Source organism: Pinus tabuliformis, chromosome 8, assembly GCF_031772625.1.
Source record: "Pinus tabuliformis cultivar Carrire ecotype Pingquan chromosome 8, CPIR1, whole genome shotgun sequence".
Classification (NCBI taxonomy): Eukaryota; Viridiplantae; Streptophyta; class Pinopsida; order Pinales; family Pinaceae; genus Pinus; species Pinus tabuliformis.
The window spans coordinates 1,367,586,965-1,367,602,896 of record NC_142294.1 but is presented as its reverse complement, the minus strand read 5'-3'; the positions used below and the strand labels follow the sequence as shown (position 1 = coordinate 1,367,602,896).

Below are 15,932 nucleotides of genomic sequence, written 5' to 3'. Positions count from 1 at the left end.
TTTATTTTATTTTTTGGTCAACCGGTTTGTTTGTCCAATTTCTTTTTCTGATTCACATTTTTGGGCTCTATTGGTTTGATAAACAATCCACTTTTGATAGCATTGCTCCTCTCAAGGTAGCTGTCAATTGTCAGGGTTGACCAATATCAAGCTAAGTATTTGATGTTCTGAAAGTGGAGGTTTAATTGAAAAAGGTATGTTGTATTAGAAACTTAAATTGTTAGTTTGCATGTTACTCAAGGGGATGACTCCCCAAATGGAAGTAATGGTGAGCATTATTCACCCCTCATAAACTCCCATGATTGGGGTGTATGGAGTGCCGCAACAGTGAGATGGTTGACATGAAATCCTAGAATCATGATGAGCAAGCATTCCATATATAGTCCGTTTCATGGTTCCGAGCAGTTCATATAACACCATCTTGGCATAAGGCATTATGGCATTTTTGACGGGTGGTGGATAATGCTCACGTAGAAGTGATCCTCTATGCACATATGCATCTGCAATGCTCGGAGATTTTGACACTGATGATTATGGAATTTTTGAGTGGTGGATAATGCTCACGTAGAAGTGATCCTCTATGCACATATGCATCTGCAATGCCTGAGATGTTGACACTGGAATACTTTATTTTCGGCCCAAAACATTGGCCATAAATGTTGTCATATGCACATTTTCCTGCACTCAAATACGTAATTCTTGAAATTTCTTACAAAATATTAACGGGCTATTATTACATCGAGTAACTTTTAATCACTAAACATTTTCAAATAAAAAAGAAAGCATCTCTTACATGTTCTGTACCTGGTATTGATAATTTAAATTTAATGAAATCGTGTATAGCTACTGCATTGAACCTGTATAACACATTGCAGATTGAAGAAGTTAATTTTGTGATGTTTGATGATTTTATCTTCAAATACAGTGTGGTCCATTCCTCCGTAGCATTCTCTAATTTGCACTGTAGTGAGATCAACAGAAGTACGTTGACTGTTACCTGAACTCCATGTCTTGCCAGCCCTCCTGTATCTGCCACTGCCACTGCCACTGCCACTTATTGGTGGCTTTTGGGATTTTTTTTATTTTTAAAGAAAGAAATATATGCTTCCAGCAGGTGCCTGGTTCAAATCCTTTTGAGACACACTAGTCTACACTGACAGGTTTACTGGGATGATATACCAATGTTACCAGACTCGGAATCGGCAATAAATCGGCGAGGCAAAAGAGCGAAGAGTTTTAATCGGATCGGGAAAAAATCGGCAAAAAATCGAGAATACTTATGAAAAATAGTTCCAGCAATTTCTCTGAGATCTTATGAAAAATACTTATGATAGTATTGGCCTATAGTATTCTAACAAAATATATTTACACATTAAAAATCTCTATAATAAAGTAAAACTGAAACTCCATGATTAAAAATTTTGTTGTAATTTTTTAATTTTAATCCATATAGATATATAATAAAATAAGTTAGAGTTATCCTAGATTAATGGTTCAACGTAAGTCGGAATCTGTGTGGTCGAGGTTCAAAGGGCGTTTAAAACAGAAAAACGAAAACCAGTCTTCCAAGCCAGTCGCTTTTTCAAATTACGCGGTCCAGATTTCTCCTGTTTGCCTTATCAGCGGGAAATCGAATGCTTTGGTGACTATTGTGTCGATTTTTCGAGACGGAGAATTCGTTCCTGTAATTCTGTCACCAGTTGGGAAAGCAATGTCCAATGAGAGGCAGCCCACCAAGCAGAAGACTCAATTGAGATTCGATGTAGCAGAGATTGAGGCCAAGTCACGGGATCCCAATATTTCAGTGAAATCAAGCAATGGACCGAAGGTTTCACAAGACCCTCTCCAAAGAAGTCATACAAAAGATACCAAAATGCCGGTAATCGAGCAGACGAAAGCACAAGATCGGATCCTGCAGAAAAAGGAAGTAGCAGACTCGATTCCGGAATCTCGCGGCTTCTACGATGGGTTTCCAATTTCGTTACAGTTATACAGATGATGAGCAATGGTAAAGAGCAGCCGCTACCTCAATCTGCTCCTGCTGCTTTCCACGACCATTGCAACCTGGAGAAAAAAGAAAACGCGGAATCGGCAAAATCAAAATAATCGCCGTACTCGCGAGTACGCGGATTTGACTCGCCGAGATTCGACTCGGATCTTTTCACCGCCGACCCGAGTATGACTCGCGATTAATCGCCAAAATCGGCGATCCCTGTTTCACTGTGATATACACTAATGTGGGGAAGCATCCCTTAGGTTTCCCTGGGAGGTTATATATATAATTTAAGAATAAAATTCATCATAAAACACCCATTATGCTTCACTTGCAATTTCAATGTCAACACTTTAGCACTTTCTGGAATTCCGTTGGCATAATCTTCTGAACTGATCTCCGAAAATGTGAAATCAACAAGGGGGCACAAAGAATTTCTGTTTTTCTAGTTTTGTTATCTTGAAGCATAAATCATACAAAGATATGCTTAGGGCTGAAAAACTTGAATCGAAGCATTCCAAAGAAAACAAGTACACATTAATTGATCACAGAGGATCAAACAAACTGCTAACAATTAAAACCACTCACAACGCCTCCTAAATGAAAGAAGCGTGGTCTCTATAATGAGTTTTTACATTCCTGCTTAAGCCACCACTGCCTCTTGTACAAATGATATTGAGAGCAGTAATATGAAGTATTCACAACAATCATGAAGTTACTCGCATTCTGGATTTTGATATATCTAGCAACTTGCAGTCCAACTGAAATATTTCACCCCTTCATAAAAGCCACTTCCTACCAGAAGGCCTAGAAGAAACAGGAGCTGAACCTTTTCTACTAGACTCCAATCCTTTAGCCTCCTGAGCTTCTTGCCTGGCAACCTTTGGGTCTGTTACCAATGTTTTTTGAAAAGTTTGAGAAAATCCTGTAGCAATGATAGTTACATGTATTTCTCCTGCATACCTATCATCAATGACAGCTCCAAATATGATATTGGCTGATGGATCTGCTAAGCTAGTAACAACCTGCAAATAAGTTCACGAGAGAAAACAGTGTCACAAACCAAACTGACCACTTCATAAACACATTTAGTGGTGATAACCTTTTAGATCAAGAACTTTCTTGAGGGCAAACTTTGCACTTATAAGATGAGATAATTCTATCGATGTCCAACAAATAAGCACAATAAGTTGGGTCAATGGAACTCAATCGTACATGAAGATACAGAGGGAAAGCAAAAGGAGCTCTTATTGCTACTCTTATCAACAGCAGAAAAGAATAAAATACATAGCTAAAAGAACTACAATTTAAGTGCAGAAACAAAAACAATCACAAGTTTAAGGGATCACTGTAAATAGCACTCCAGATATCAATGATCTCAGGTAAATATTAAGGCAACATAAAGTTTGAACTTGCCAATCATAAAATGCACCAGTGTTGATAATATCGGTATCGGGAAAATATCGGCGAGGGTCCAGAAAATATCTTATCGGCGAAAATATCGGCAAAATATCGGCAAATATCGGCAAGCATAAAAAATGCATAATATATTCATTTTTTCAGATTTTTAAACATATAAAGCAATAACAACATGAAATAACATTGGCACATAAATATGAAGAAAACACTGATATATATGATGTCAAATAGAAATGATACATCAAAGGCGATACCAAATCCTGCTGATCCCTGATAATTGTCCATTCAAGGACTCAAATGTGCAGAACCAATACAAAATAACATCACATATATAAAAGTATCTCATCATCATAAGTTATATGTAGCACAACAAGTAAAACTAGCAGCTATCTATCTGAAATCACTGCCCTCTCCGCCTTTTACAGGAAAACATGATGGCCTGTTTGCCAGGCCTGCCCCTAGTAGTAGGAGGCCCTAACCCTGCCTCTGCACCTAATGTCAAATAATGAGAGCTAGGTATGGGGCTATGCTCTCCTATATCTATAGCAGATGGTGTTGACGCTGATGCTCCCGCAGTGTCCTCCTCCTCTGAGTGTTGCTGCTCCTCTGACTCCGAGTCCTCCTCTTGCTGCCCCTGCTCTAATGGATCATCTGCCACTGGCTCTAACCATGAAGGTGACTCCTCCAAGAGGGGCTCCTCAGACTCCACCCTCCACGGAGACAATACATCAATATTGTCTAAGCTAAGTCACATGACACGAGGACACGAGACACGGAGGATACGTAAATACGAGTATTCAATATGAAACGAGACACGGAGGATACGTAAATACGAGTATTCAATATGAAACACAATGACCTGGAAACAAGACACGAGGGACACGTTTTATATATATATATATATACCAAAATATAGTTTTTTATCCATATTAAATTGCAGGTTGCAGCTTATCTAATCAAATTAAAATATAATTACTTCTCAAAGTTCATAGTTCACTTTAAAAAGATAAATAGAATCAAAATTTACTATTTAAAAATTAGAATGTGATATGCTTGGTCTTGATTCTTGAATATTCAATGTTCATTGTTCATGTACAACTTACAAGCACATAAGAAAATAACTAAAGTCTAATCCTATTGATTTCCTCTGCCCCTCTTGCCAGAAAATGCCACAGCTTTCCCTTTCCCTCTAGATGTAGATGCTGGTGCTGGTGGAGTTGGCAGTGGAGTTTGCTATGCTCTAGAAGCTGAAGAACTAGAAGTAGGAGCTATAGGAGGTAGACCACGTCCTCTACTGGTGGCAGGGGTAGCCCGGGCAGGTGGTTTCACCTGGAAACATTACAATCTCCCAATCCTGAAATCCTAAAAAACTAATAAGTCTGCTGCATTTTGAATGAAATCTAAAATTCTACTTTATCCATATGAAATCCAATGAGGCCGGAACCACTCTCAAACATCCTGAGTCATTTCATGGCAATGTTAAAAATTTAAGTAAAAGGATGAAAATGAAGATTAAGGAGAATGTCACTTTTACTTTAAGAATTTAACATTACCATATCAATACTAGGGCCTAGAACGCTCAAACCATCCTTGGCAGCAACCACATAGCTCTCCCCTTCCTTCTCCAGCAATCAAAAATGAAAATGATATGAAAAAAAACCAAAATCGGATTTTTATAGGCTGTGCAGAAATTTTTTACAGTCACCGGGCGATATTTTCAATTGTCGCGCGATATTTTCCAAAATATCGGCGATATTTCGGAAATCGCGCGATATTTTCAAAAGCCGAAAATATCACGATATTTTGTCGGCGATATATCGGCTCGCCGAAAATATCGCGATATTTCCGAACACTGAAATGCACCATGTATGAAGAGGATAAGCAACTAAGTTATAGGACACGTCCTTAGGGGTCTTGTGTCCCGTATTTCGCATGTCAGACAAAACACGACCCATAAAACGTGTCTGACACATATTTCGATGTATCCTAAAATCAAAACACGTGTTTGGGCTGTGTTGGACACGTGCCCTAACAGGTCCTGATTTTAGGACACGAGTCCCACTAAAATCCCAAAGTAAAAAGCATCGCGTCATTATTTTTTTTCCATTTTTTCTGCCAATTTCATGTTTGTTCGTGAGGCATTATCCAGTGTGGATCTTAATGACCCAATGATAGAGCCAGTCACTTTTGATGATGAGCCTCCTGAGGGGTCATCTTCCACAACAAATGCAGCAGGAGATCTTGGTATGGGCATAGAGGAGGATGGTGCAGAGTCAGACGAAAGTGATAGTGATGGTGATTATGACATGGAGGAATCCTGGACTATTGATAGAGTCATGACCAGTACCACTGACGAGCTATGATATTCCTACCTATTTTGTATCTACTCTAATTTGTATTTTCCATTGCACCCTCAGCATCTATGTAATACATTTTGATTTTTTATGACCAAATGAAAAATCTGCAATTTATGGTTTTAATATCTAAGTTCTACTTCTAAATTTTTAGTTTCCTATATGCTTGAACAATTGTTAATAACATGAACAATGAACATTGAACTGTGAACATCATTGATGTAGTAAATTAATAAACTAACTACTTCTAAAATTGTAAATACTAAATTAGTAAATTACTAAATAGATATCATCACGATTCATATTTGTAGATGTTCTAATTTCTAAAAAATATGGATCAGGCACTATGTATTTTTTAAATATATATATCTATATAACATGTCCCCCCTGTCCTGTTTCCAAGGGCATTGTGTCTCGTGCCGAATACTTGTATTTACGTGTCCTCTGTGTTCCGTGTCCTCATGTCATGTGACTTAGAATTACTGTAATATGCAAGAAAACAAATCAAATGATGAGAATAACCAATTGCAGATGCATGTACAATGGAAATATTAAACTATACCAACAATCTAACACAACAGAAGATGGATCCAAAATGCACGCAATTCTTGGGTCTTAATTGTGAGGGAAGAATCAAGGGCATGATATAAAGACATCTAAAAACAAGAACCAATTACGGCAACAAAGATGAGATTAGCAAAGATTTCTATTTTATTTTACAGCTTAGGTCAATAATTTATTGTGAAAAGGATGCCAAAATGTGCATACCAGATACAGAAAATCTGAAGAAAATAAAAATAAGGGGGCTATGTGTTAGTACAGAGTTAACATCACACTGAAAAAGTAGATTTCAACAAACTGCCTACAATCTAATCCAATCTCAATATTTTTTGCCACATACAACAGGTTGTTGAGTTTCTAGGGTGTACCTGCTAAAATTAAGTTTTTCTTCACCTGGTAACTACTTCAATGATCAATGCATTAAATTCAATATCATTTAGGCAGTTATACACAAGTAAAAACATCAACTAATAAACATGAAAGAGCAATAGAGTAACCATGAAACAAAGAGACGAGAGACACAAAAAATTAGGCACACAGCCAAGGCAAAACCCACAAGGGAGACCCAGTAAAGGTTTTTCCTTATGAGAGAGAAAGAGTTTCCAGATTTATCAATACATCATAAATAAAATAACAAATAGCAAAATAATAGCCAAACCAGTAACCAAAATCATGATCATGTGCCTTGTCAAAATCAAAGTCCTTGAAAGTTTGGCCCTCCCTAGAATTTCAGCCTCATCCTGAAATTTCGGCCTCCTAAACTTTCGGCCCTCCTATAATTTCGTTGGATAGGAGATGCATAAGACCAAGTTGATGTGTCCAAATGAGAAGAAATGATCTCCTTTATATAGCCTTCAAGTGGGGGTTGAATGGGTGCCTCTTAAGGGCCTAGTCGACCTAATAAATTTGGAGGCAGATTTAAAAATTCAAATTTCCATTTCTTTTTCAAGATGAAAATACTAACCATGGCTGCTATATTTTCCAACACTCCCTCTTAGCCAAGAAGGTACTTTCATTCTTTCTCTCAAGATCAATCTTCCTGACCAATCATAGGTCACACAGCCCATGGTCCAAGGAAGAGATCACAAATACAAATCTCTCTCTCTATCACGATCAATCTCCCCGACCAATCATAGGTCTCACAGCCCACATCCTAAGGGAAAGATCACCAATCTCATCATAAGGAAAGATACATGGCATCCATCTCAAATCATCTCACCGACCATGAGGTCTCACAACACACAGCGTAAGGGAGGAACCAACAATACCTCTCTCGGACCATAAGGTATCATAGCACACAGCCTATAGGAGGAATCAATAATACATCTCTCGGACTACAAGTCTTACGGCACAGCCTACAAGAGGAATCAACAATACATCTCCCGGACCACAAGGCCCCACAGCACACAGCGTACAAGAGGAATCAACAACACATCTCCCAGACCACAAGGTCTCACGGCACACAACCTATAGGAAATGGTCCATAATATGATGTTATGTAATTAGTGCTCCCTATTCAAGGGGATTCTCATTCATTCCAATTTCGTCACATAAACATCAGCAACCAGTTCATCTTCATAAATGTAGTCATGGTGGACCTCAAATATTTCAGTAAACAACAACATTCAGTGGTTCGTCCAACATCAGTTGTGGCTTCTCTTAGAAGCAAACATCAGCAGCTATCAACAAACAATAATAGATTTCAGTAGTGACTTCTCACATAAGCAATCATCGACAACCATTGAAGTGAATATCAATATCCATAGTCGAATCCAGCAGATAATAAATGGCTTCTCCCAAGAGCAAGCATCAACAACCATAGTAGAATCTAGCAGACCACAATTGAATCAAACAGATAACAAGCATCTTCTCACAGAAGCAAGCATCAACAACTAGAGTAGAATTCAGCAAACCATAATTGAATCTAGCAGATAACAATAGACTTCATCGGAAATAAACATCATCAGATAGATCAACGAACCAATCAGAGAATCAACCAAGTCATTATCAGAGTCTTGCAGCATCTTCAGATCGTTTATTGGGGAGATGTCGATGGGCCTGCAGTCCATTGTGCCAAAGATATCACCAGGCTCGTGCCTTTACAAAAGCAACTCCCTCTTACACAGAAGTCCTCTACATAGCAGAGAAATCGTGGGCTCATGTTTAGCATATCTAGATCAACATCAGTCTTCGAAATTTCTAGTCATCTTCATAGAAACGTGCTTCAATCAAGTTAATCTTATCTACTCCCTTCGAGTACAAGGCCTATCACGAGTCTTTTTGTCACATTGTTTTTCCATCATTTCCAATTATTTGCCACACTTTGGCAGTCTTCATTATGTACCTGCAATCCTCATGGGGACATAATGGAAGAACAAGAACAACCAAGAAAGCCAAGAGACTCATAATGAAACAATCAATAGAAATAATCAAGATAATACTTATCTTTTGAGAGTGTGTCAGCTTTCTCAGATCGAGTCAATTTCATCACATCATCAAGGAGTTCATACCATCATCAAAGAGTTCACATCATTAAAAAGTTTGCATCATCAAGGAGTCCATGTCAGCAAGGAATCCACATCATCATCAAAGGGTTCACATCATCATTAAGGAGATTTTCATCATCAACAAAGAGTTCATGGAGTCCAATTCATCAAGGAGTCTACTTTATCGATGAGTCCTCATCATCATCATCATCATCAAGGAATCTACATTATCAACGAGTCCACATCATCATCATCATCATCATCATCAAAGAGTCTACATTATCAATGAGTCCTCATCATCATCAACATCATCAAGGAGTCTACATTATCAATGAGTCCAAATCATCATCATCATCAAAGAGTATACATTATCAACAAGCCCACATCATCATCATCAATGAGTCTACATTATCAATGAGTCCTCATCATCATCATCATCATCAAGGAGTCTGCATTATCAACGAGTCCACATCATCATCATCATCAAGAGTCTACATTATCAACGATTCCACAACATCATCATCATCAAAGAGTCTACATTATCAACGAGTCCACATCATCAAAGAGTCTACATTATCAACAATCCACATCATCATCATCGTCAAAGAGTCTACATTATCAATGAGTCGTCGTCATCATTAAGGAGTCTACATTATCAAAGAGTCCACATCATCATCATCATCATCATCATCAAGGAGTTTACATTATCAACAAGTCCACATCATCATCATCATCATCAAGGAGTTTACATTATCAACAAGTCCACATCATCATCATCATCATCAAGGAGTTTACATTATCAACAAGTCCACATCATCATCATCATCAAGGAGTCTACATTATCAACTAGTCCACATCATCATCAACATCAAAGAGTATACATTATTAATGAGTCTCATCATCATCATCATCATCAAGGAGTCTACATTATCAACTAGTCCACATCATCATCAACATCAAAGAGTATACATTATTAATGAATCCATATCTTCATTATCATCAAGTAGTCCACATCATTAAGGAATCATCATAATCATCATATCATCAGAGAGTCCATGTCATCATCAAGAAGTTGATCTCGTCCATATCATCATTGATAAATTCATTCAAGGAGTTCAATCCTCATCATCATCAAGGAGTCCACTTCATCATCATCATCAAGGAGTTCAAATCACCATCAAGGAGTCCAATCACCATCCACGTCATCAATCACTGTCAGCAAGGAGTATCTATCATCAACAACAAGGAGTACACATTGTGAACATCATAGAGTACGCATCATTCATCATTAAGGAGTCCACATCAACATCCTCAAGGAGTCCATATTATCATCCGCATCATCGAAAAGTCCATATCAGCATCAAAGAGTTCACATCATCAAGGAGTTCATCATCCACATCTTCAAGGAGTTTACATCAACATCAATAAAGAGTTCACATCCACATCATTAAGAAGTCTATATCATTAACGAGTCCACATCATCAACAAAACCACATCATTATCAATGAGTCCATATTATCAACAAGGAATTAGGGTTAGGTTCATTAGACTTAGATTTTCTTCTCCAAACCCAACCTAGGGTTTTACAAATCATAGATAGTCCAATGTCAGTATTAATTGAAACAACAAGAGAAACACAAGATACTTATCTTTTGAGATCAAGACAACTCCCTCTTGGTCTTGAGTCCTTTTAGAATCCAACCTGCAAATCAACCTCAACATCAAAATGTCAGATCTTTTAGCAATCAATTCATAAGCCCAACATTTTCTCAACCTTTTATATCGAGGTAGGGTTAACAGTTATTGGCAAGGGTTTTGGAATTTTCTTTCAAGAGCTTCTACGCAAAATTTATGCTATATACTCAAATCAATTGTGGTTACTTTCTCACTGTTACATGGATCATTGATTTATTGTCAGCCAAGATCACTATTTTCCTACCAACAATGTCATAGTTTCACGATGTCAACAAAGTCATTGTTATCACAGTTATGTAAATCTCCAACATTCCACCAAATCCAGATCAAATAGATGCAAGTTACATGAGCGAGCCATACAACGAGTCATTGAACCTCAGAGAAATGTCGACACAAGCTCTGTAGAAAGCTAACATAGCAATTCTTATTGCTTCGTCAAATATCATTGGTAGCTCGGCTTCATTTCATGGTTGCTACACATACTGTCATATATTTATAATTTTAAGAGTCCTTTAGACTGTTACTTTGTCTCAATGGTCACACCATCCAAATGCCATAATTCAGTATCTCACTGTTATGTAAATCACGATTTTGCTCTAACTATGTTCTCAACACCAATGTCACATGGTTCAAGTTCGAGTTCGGGTTCGGCAATGATTAGATTCGGTTAGGTTCGAATTTTTTTATGAGGTTCACCATTAGGTTCGTCTATATATATAATGAATTATAGGATAAAATAGTAATAAATCAACATCAGTAAACATCAAAAATGCTCACAGACATGGAAGCTGCAAGGATAAATTACAAGCTTGAGTTGTGACATGAGGTTATGAGTTTTGATCTATGGACTTGGTCAATGGCTATGAGGTTTGATGAGGTTCACCAAACCTCAAAAAAAAATTAAGGTTCGCCAAAATTCGAACCTCAAGGTTAAAGTTCGATAAACCTTGTGACATAGCTCAACACTATAATACCACTCATATCCATATCATAAAAGTCTTTGTCATACGTTACTTTCTAGTCAAAGGTCAGTGATGAAATCCAATGCAGTCAACACCATATCTTATACGTCACAGTCAATGTCCGTCAAACGCGAAGGTATGTTGCCCACAGTGAGTCGCAGAGATGATCAATAGAGACAAGCCATAGAGGATTATAGAGAAAAGGGTGTGAGTGAGTCATAGTGTGTAAAGCGCATGAATTATTGTTTATAGGTACGAGCGTACTGATGATCCAAGCCTCAAGATAAGAGTGCAAGCTACAAGTCATTGCGAGCCACCTTACTGTAGATTCGAACTTCAAAACCACAAGATTTATGTGAGTTTCATTTACCGCACATTGATAAGCGATGCCTCTATCACGTTATGCAATGTCAATGTGAGTAGTATGAGTGCCTCTCTGTGTATAGTGAATCAAGAATCATGATGCCTTTGTGGTGATGCGATCACAATAGAGACGAGTCATAGTGATATATCATATGCCACAGAAAGATGTTACATGCCACCAATCTCTAATGCAAGCCCATACTTGCACTTTCAACAATTTTTTGCTTACCATGACGGGACGTACCACCGGAAAAATGGATTAATTTTCTTGGTCATACCTTAGAGAACAAGCTCGTACTTTGCATCATTCTATTGTGCCATAGGTTTGTATAGATTTCACAAAGCTCGCATGCCATAGATCTGAGCCACAGAGTTTGCATAAGGAAAAGAACAAGTGAGGTTAGATGAAATTTGAACTTATCATAGCTTCAGATCTTCACTCCTTAAGAGATATTACTCGCACCATTTCACAGTGACAGAATTAGAGGCTCCCATAATTACAAAGACAGGGACCTCCTTGGATCCATTTGGCAATCATTTTGGGGGTTTGGACTTCAACTTAAGTTACTTCGCATCTTCAAGCCTTCAACTGTTAGAATTTTTTAAGCCTTTCTTACATGGTTCACAATTTTAGAGACCTTCAACACAATGTTTTCAAATTCAGATCACAGTACAGGAACTTGACTTTCCCACAGGGATAGAATTACACCATCAAGGGAGCTCGATCAAGCCACGGAAGGAGAACAAAGACCTTAGAAAATGCTCCAGATTTTCTCAACTGCTCATCGAACCTTGCTATGATACCATGTTGAGTTTCCAGGGCACCTGCTAGAATTAAGTTTTTCTTCACCTAATAACTACTTCAATGATCAATTAAACATTAGTTTCATATAGCATTAAATTCAATATCATTTAGGCAATTATACACAAGAAAAAACATCAACTAACAAACATGAAAGAGCAGTAAAGTAACCATGAAACAAAGAGACAAGGGACAAAAAATTAGGCACACAGCCAGGTCAAAACCCACAGGGGAAAAATCCAATAAAATTTATTCCTTATGAGAGAGTTTTCAGATTTGTGAATACATCATAAATAACAAATAGCATAATAATAGCCAAACCAGTAACCAAAATCATGATCAAGTGCCATGTCAAAATCCAAGTCCTTGAAATTTCGGCCCTCCCTAGAATTTCAACCTCCTCCTAAAATTTCACCCCCCCTGTAATTTCGTTGGATCAGAGATGCATGAGACCAAATTTATGTGTACAAATGAAGAGAAATGATCTCCTTGATATAGCCTTCAAGTGGGGGTCGAACAAGTGCCTCTTAGGGGCCCAACCGACCTAATAAATTTGGAGGCAAATTTAAAAATGCAAATTTCCATTCTTTTTCAAGATGAAAATACTGACCATGGCTACCATATTTTCCTATGTTGCTAGGAAACGTGTGTTCGGGGACAGGTACATCATTTTTTGAAACAGGGTGCATCGGTTCGTTGGGGGTATATTATAATTTATATATATAATATAAAAATATTATATTTTATAAATTATAATATATATGAATTTGTATATTTTTCAACTTTAAAAAAGAAAACTAAATATTTATGATTTAAACTTTATATAGTTAAACATACACATCACTGAACATTCAACATTCATTATGAAATTTCAAAATTTCTAGTTTGATATCAAGTGCAAATTGGAGTTTACATATTAATAAGAATCATGATATATGTTCATTGTCATACTACAATCAAAATTTGCCTTCAGGCATCTCCAAACAAGAAGTAGGAAAATTTAAAATTTTAAAATAAAAATAGCTAATAAGGAACCATGGCTTCCTCAAGCCATGTCATCAACATCCATGTCATCAGCATTACTCAGATCTTCAGTTAGCATGCTCTCCAGGTAGGAATCACTCTCATCTTGAGGCTCCTGCTCATCCATAGCAACTGGAGGTAGCTCAATAAGGCCATCTTGTTGAATCTCCTCATCCACACACATAGCATTATCTATGTATTGGTCTCATCTCTTGAAAGGACCCTCCTTGTACCTAGGGTCTTTTCGAGATATGAGACGAAGTGTGTTATGAATCTACACTAAGTTCTCTGCCTTCTTTGAGCCCAACCTATTTCTCTTTACTGAATGGATAAAGGAATAAGTACTCCAATTTCTCTTTTCTCTAGAGACTTCCGGAAAAGTCACTTGATGGAGTCAAGATGATCTTAGCCATCAATTGTGATTAGATCATGGTCGTTGATTGCTCAACAAGAAATTATAAGAGCAAATCGATGGGGTTGGAGAGACACACTTGAGCAGTTCGACTCACCCAGTTGCAAAGATAGCAAGGGCACAGTTGAAGCAGAGGGAGACATCAACAACAAGGGTTTCAACAGAGATTTGGGAGGAGATTTCCAGAGAAGATTTCCATAGATTTTCCAATGTTCTAGTGATAGGAAAGGAGGTCGATTTATCTGCAAATGAGGAGGTCGATTCAACTAATGCGAGTTAGTCGGTTTACCCAATGCACATAGCTGGAGCAATATTTCCATTTCTTGTACCCGGAAGAATTGCCAGAGGAGGTACGAGTAGCTTCAGGAGCCAGAGGGAGGTAGTTTTACTTGCGGGGAGAGATTCTTGCAGGTTGTGTGAATTTTCCAGAGCAAGCAGTTCACATTTCTGGACAATAGTGCGAGTGCCAGGGAGGAGTGCAAGTTTGTTGGAAGAGGCCAAATCGATTTACAGAGGGGAATTTGTCTCTAGATTATTTTACTAGTGGAGATTATTAATTGTCGGAGCTTTGCCATCACCAAGCAAGCAGTTGAAATTTCTCAAATTGCTAAAGAATTAATAATATAGACCCTCATCCGATGCACTAGTTTTCCCCAAGTTGGGGTTTTCTAGGGACATTTGTCCAAAAATATTGGTGTCATCTATCTTGTGTGTGAATATATTTCTCAGTTCATGTATTGAAATTTGTGAACATTGCGATAGTGAGTTTATCGTTATTTGTTGTAATTTTTTATTCAAATAAACTGCATAAGTTAGGAGATTAAATTCCAGTTATTGCAATCAATGTAAATTTCACACTAATTGTTTCTTTGAGAATCTTGTTCTCCCCAAGGATTGGGGAGGAATTTCTCATATCCCCTACATCCAAGGATGAGGTAGCAAGCAATGGACATCCCATGTCACCCCCAAAACATAGGGGAACCACTTGCCAAGTTGTCTCCTATCTAATAGGGGCATCCTCGGGAAGCCCCCAATCATATGAAAAATCAGGATGTCTTTTGACCCCACAGAATGTTGGAGAATGTAACTAGATTTGGTCTTCAGAATGACTTTTGTAATCATGACATTGTATATTTTATATAAAAAGAAAAATAATTTTATTTAAGCATGGGTTTCATGCTCAAGTCTAGGTCAAAGCATGTTCTTCATGATTCTAGGGCTTGGTCAATCAAAGAATAATATTTGTTATAGTCCCATTTGGACTCTTTGTAACAAAAGAAAATTATTATTTTTGAGTCAAGAAGAGTCATTTTGTCCTCCATGACCAAGTCAACCCTACCAAGAAAAGTCGACCTAGGAGAGGCCTCTTCGACCTCTTGAGAAGGGTATATATAGGAAGATACTTGGACACATTTGCACACACAACACATAAGTTCAATTTGTGCCAAGACAAGAAGAAATTCAAAATCGAAAGTCAAGGAGAAAAGGAGAAGTCAAAAGCACAGGAACAAGACTTGAAGTTTGCCCTTCTTTTGCCCACATGTGTGAAGAATTAGATTTTATGTGCAAGTTGCAAGACCAAGAATTGCGGGTACAAATCGCAAACATGAAGTAGAGGGCTGAGACTCTGACTGGAGCAAATTTTGGAGAGTTTGACCTTCATTGACTGTGATGGACTTTGACTTGTTTGAAAGATGTCTTGTTGAAGGGTTGACTTGGTGCTTGGAGGAAGTCTTAGTTTTGGTTTTTGGGTCTTGGAGATCTCACTTTGATTTGATTCTATAAGAAGAGAAGTATTATTTCTAGGTTTTCCCCTTGGAGGGGTTTTGCCCTGGCTTAGAGCCTATATTTTGTGTTCTTTG

At 37.7% G+C, this 15,932-nt stretch overlaps 1 protein-coding gene across 2 annotated transcripts in view; it reads right to left on the bottom strand.

Moving 5' to 3' along the window:
* Positions 1-2,502: 2,502 nt before the first annotated feature.
* The window catches only part of LOC149240585 (cell division protein FtsZ homolog 1, chloroplastic-like), a 46,873-nt gene continuing 33,443 nt past the window's right edge, over positions 2,503-15,932 (bottom strand). For both annotated transcript variants that reach the window (XM_089373760.1, XM_089373761.1), the window contains exon 6: positions 2,503-3,018. In XM_089373760.1, the coding sequence (XP_089229886.1) occupies positions 2,773-3,018 (246 nt within the window). In that variant the 3' untranslated portion in view covers positions 2,503-2,772. The remainder of the gene's footprint in view (positions 3,019-15,932) is intronic.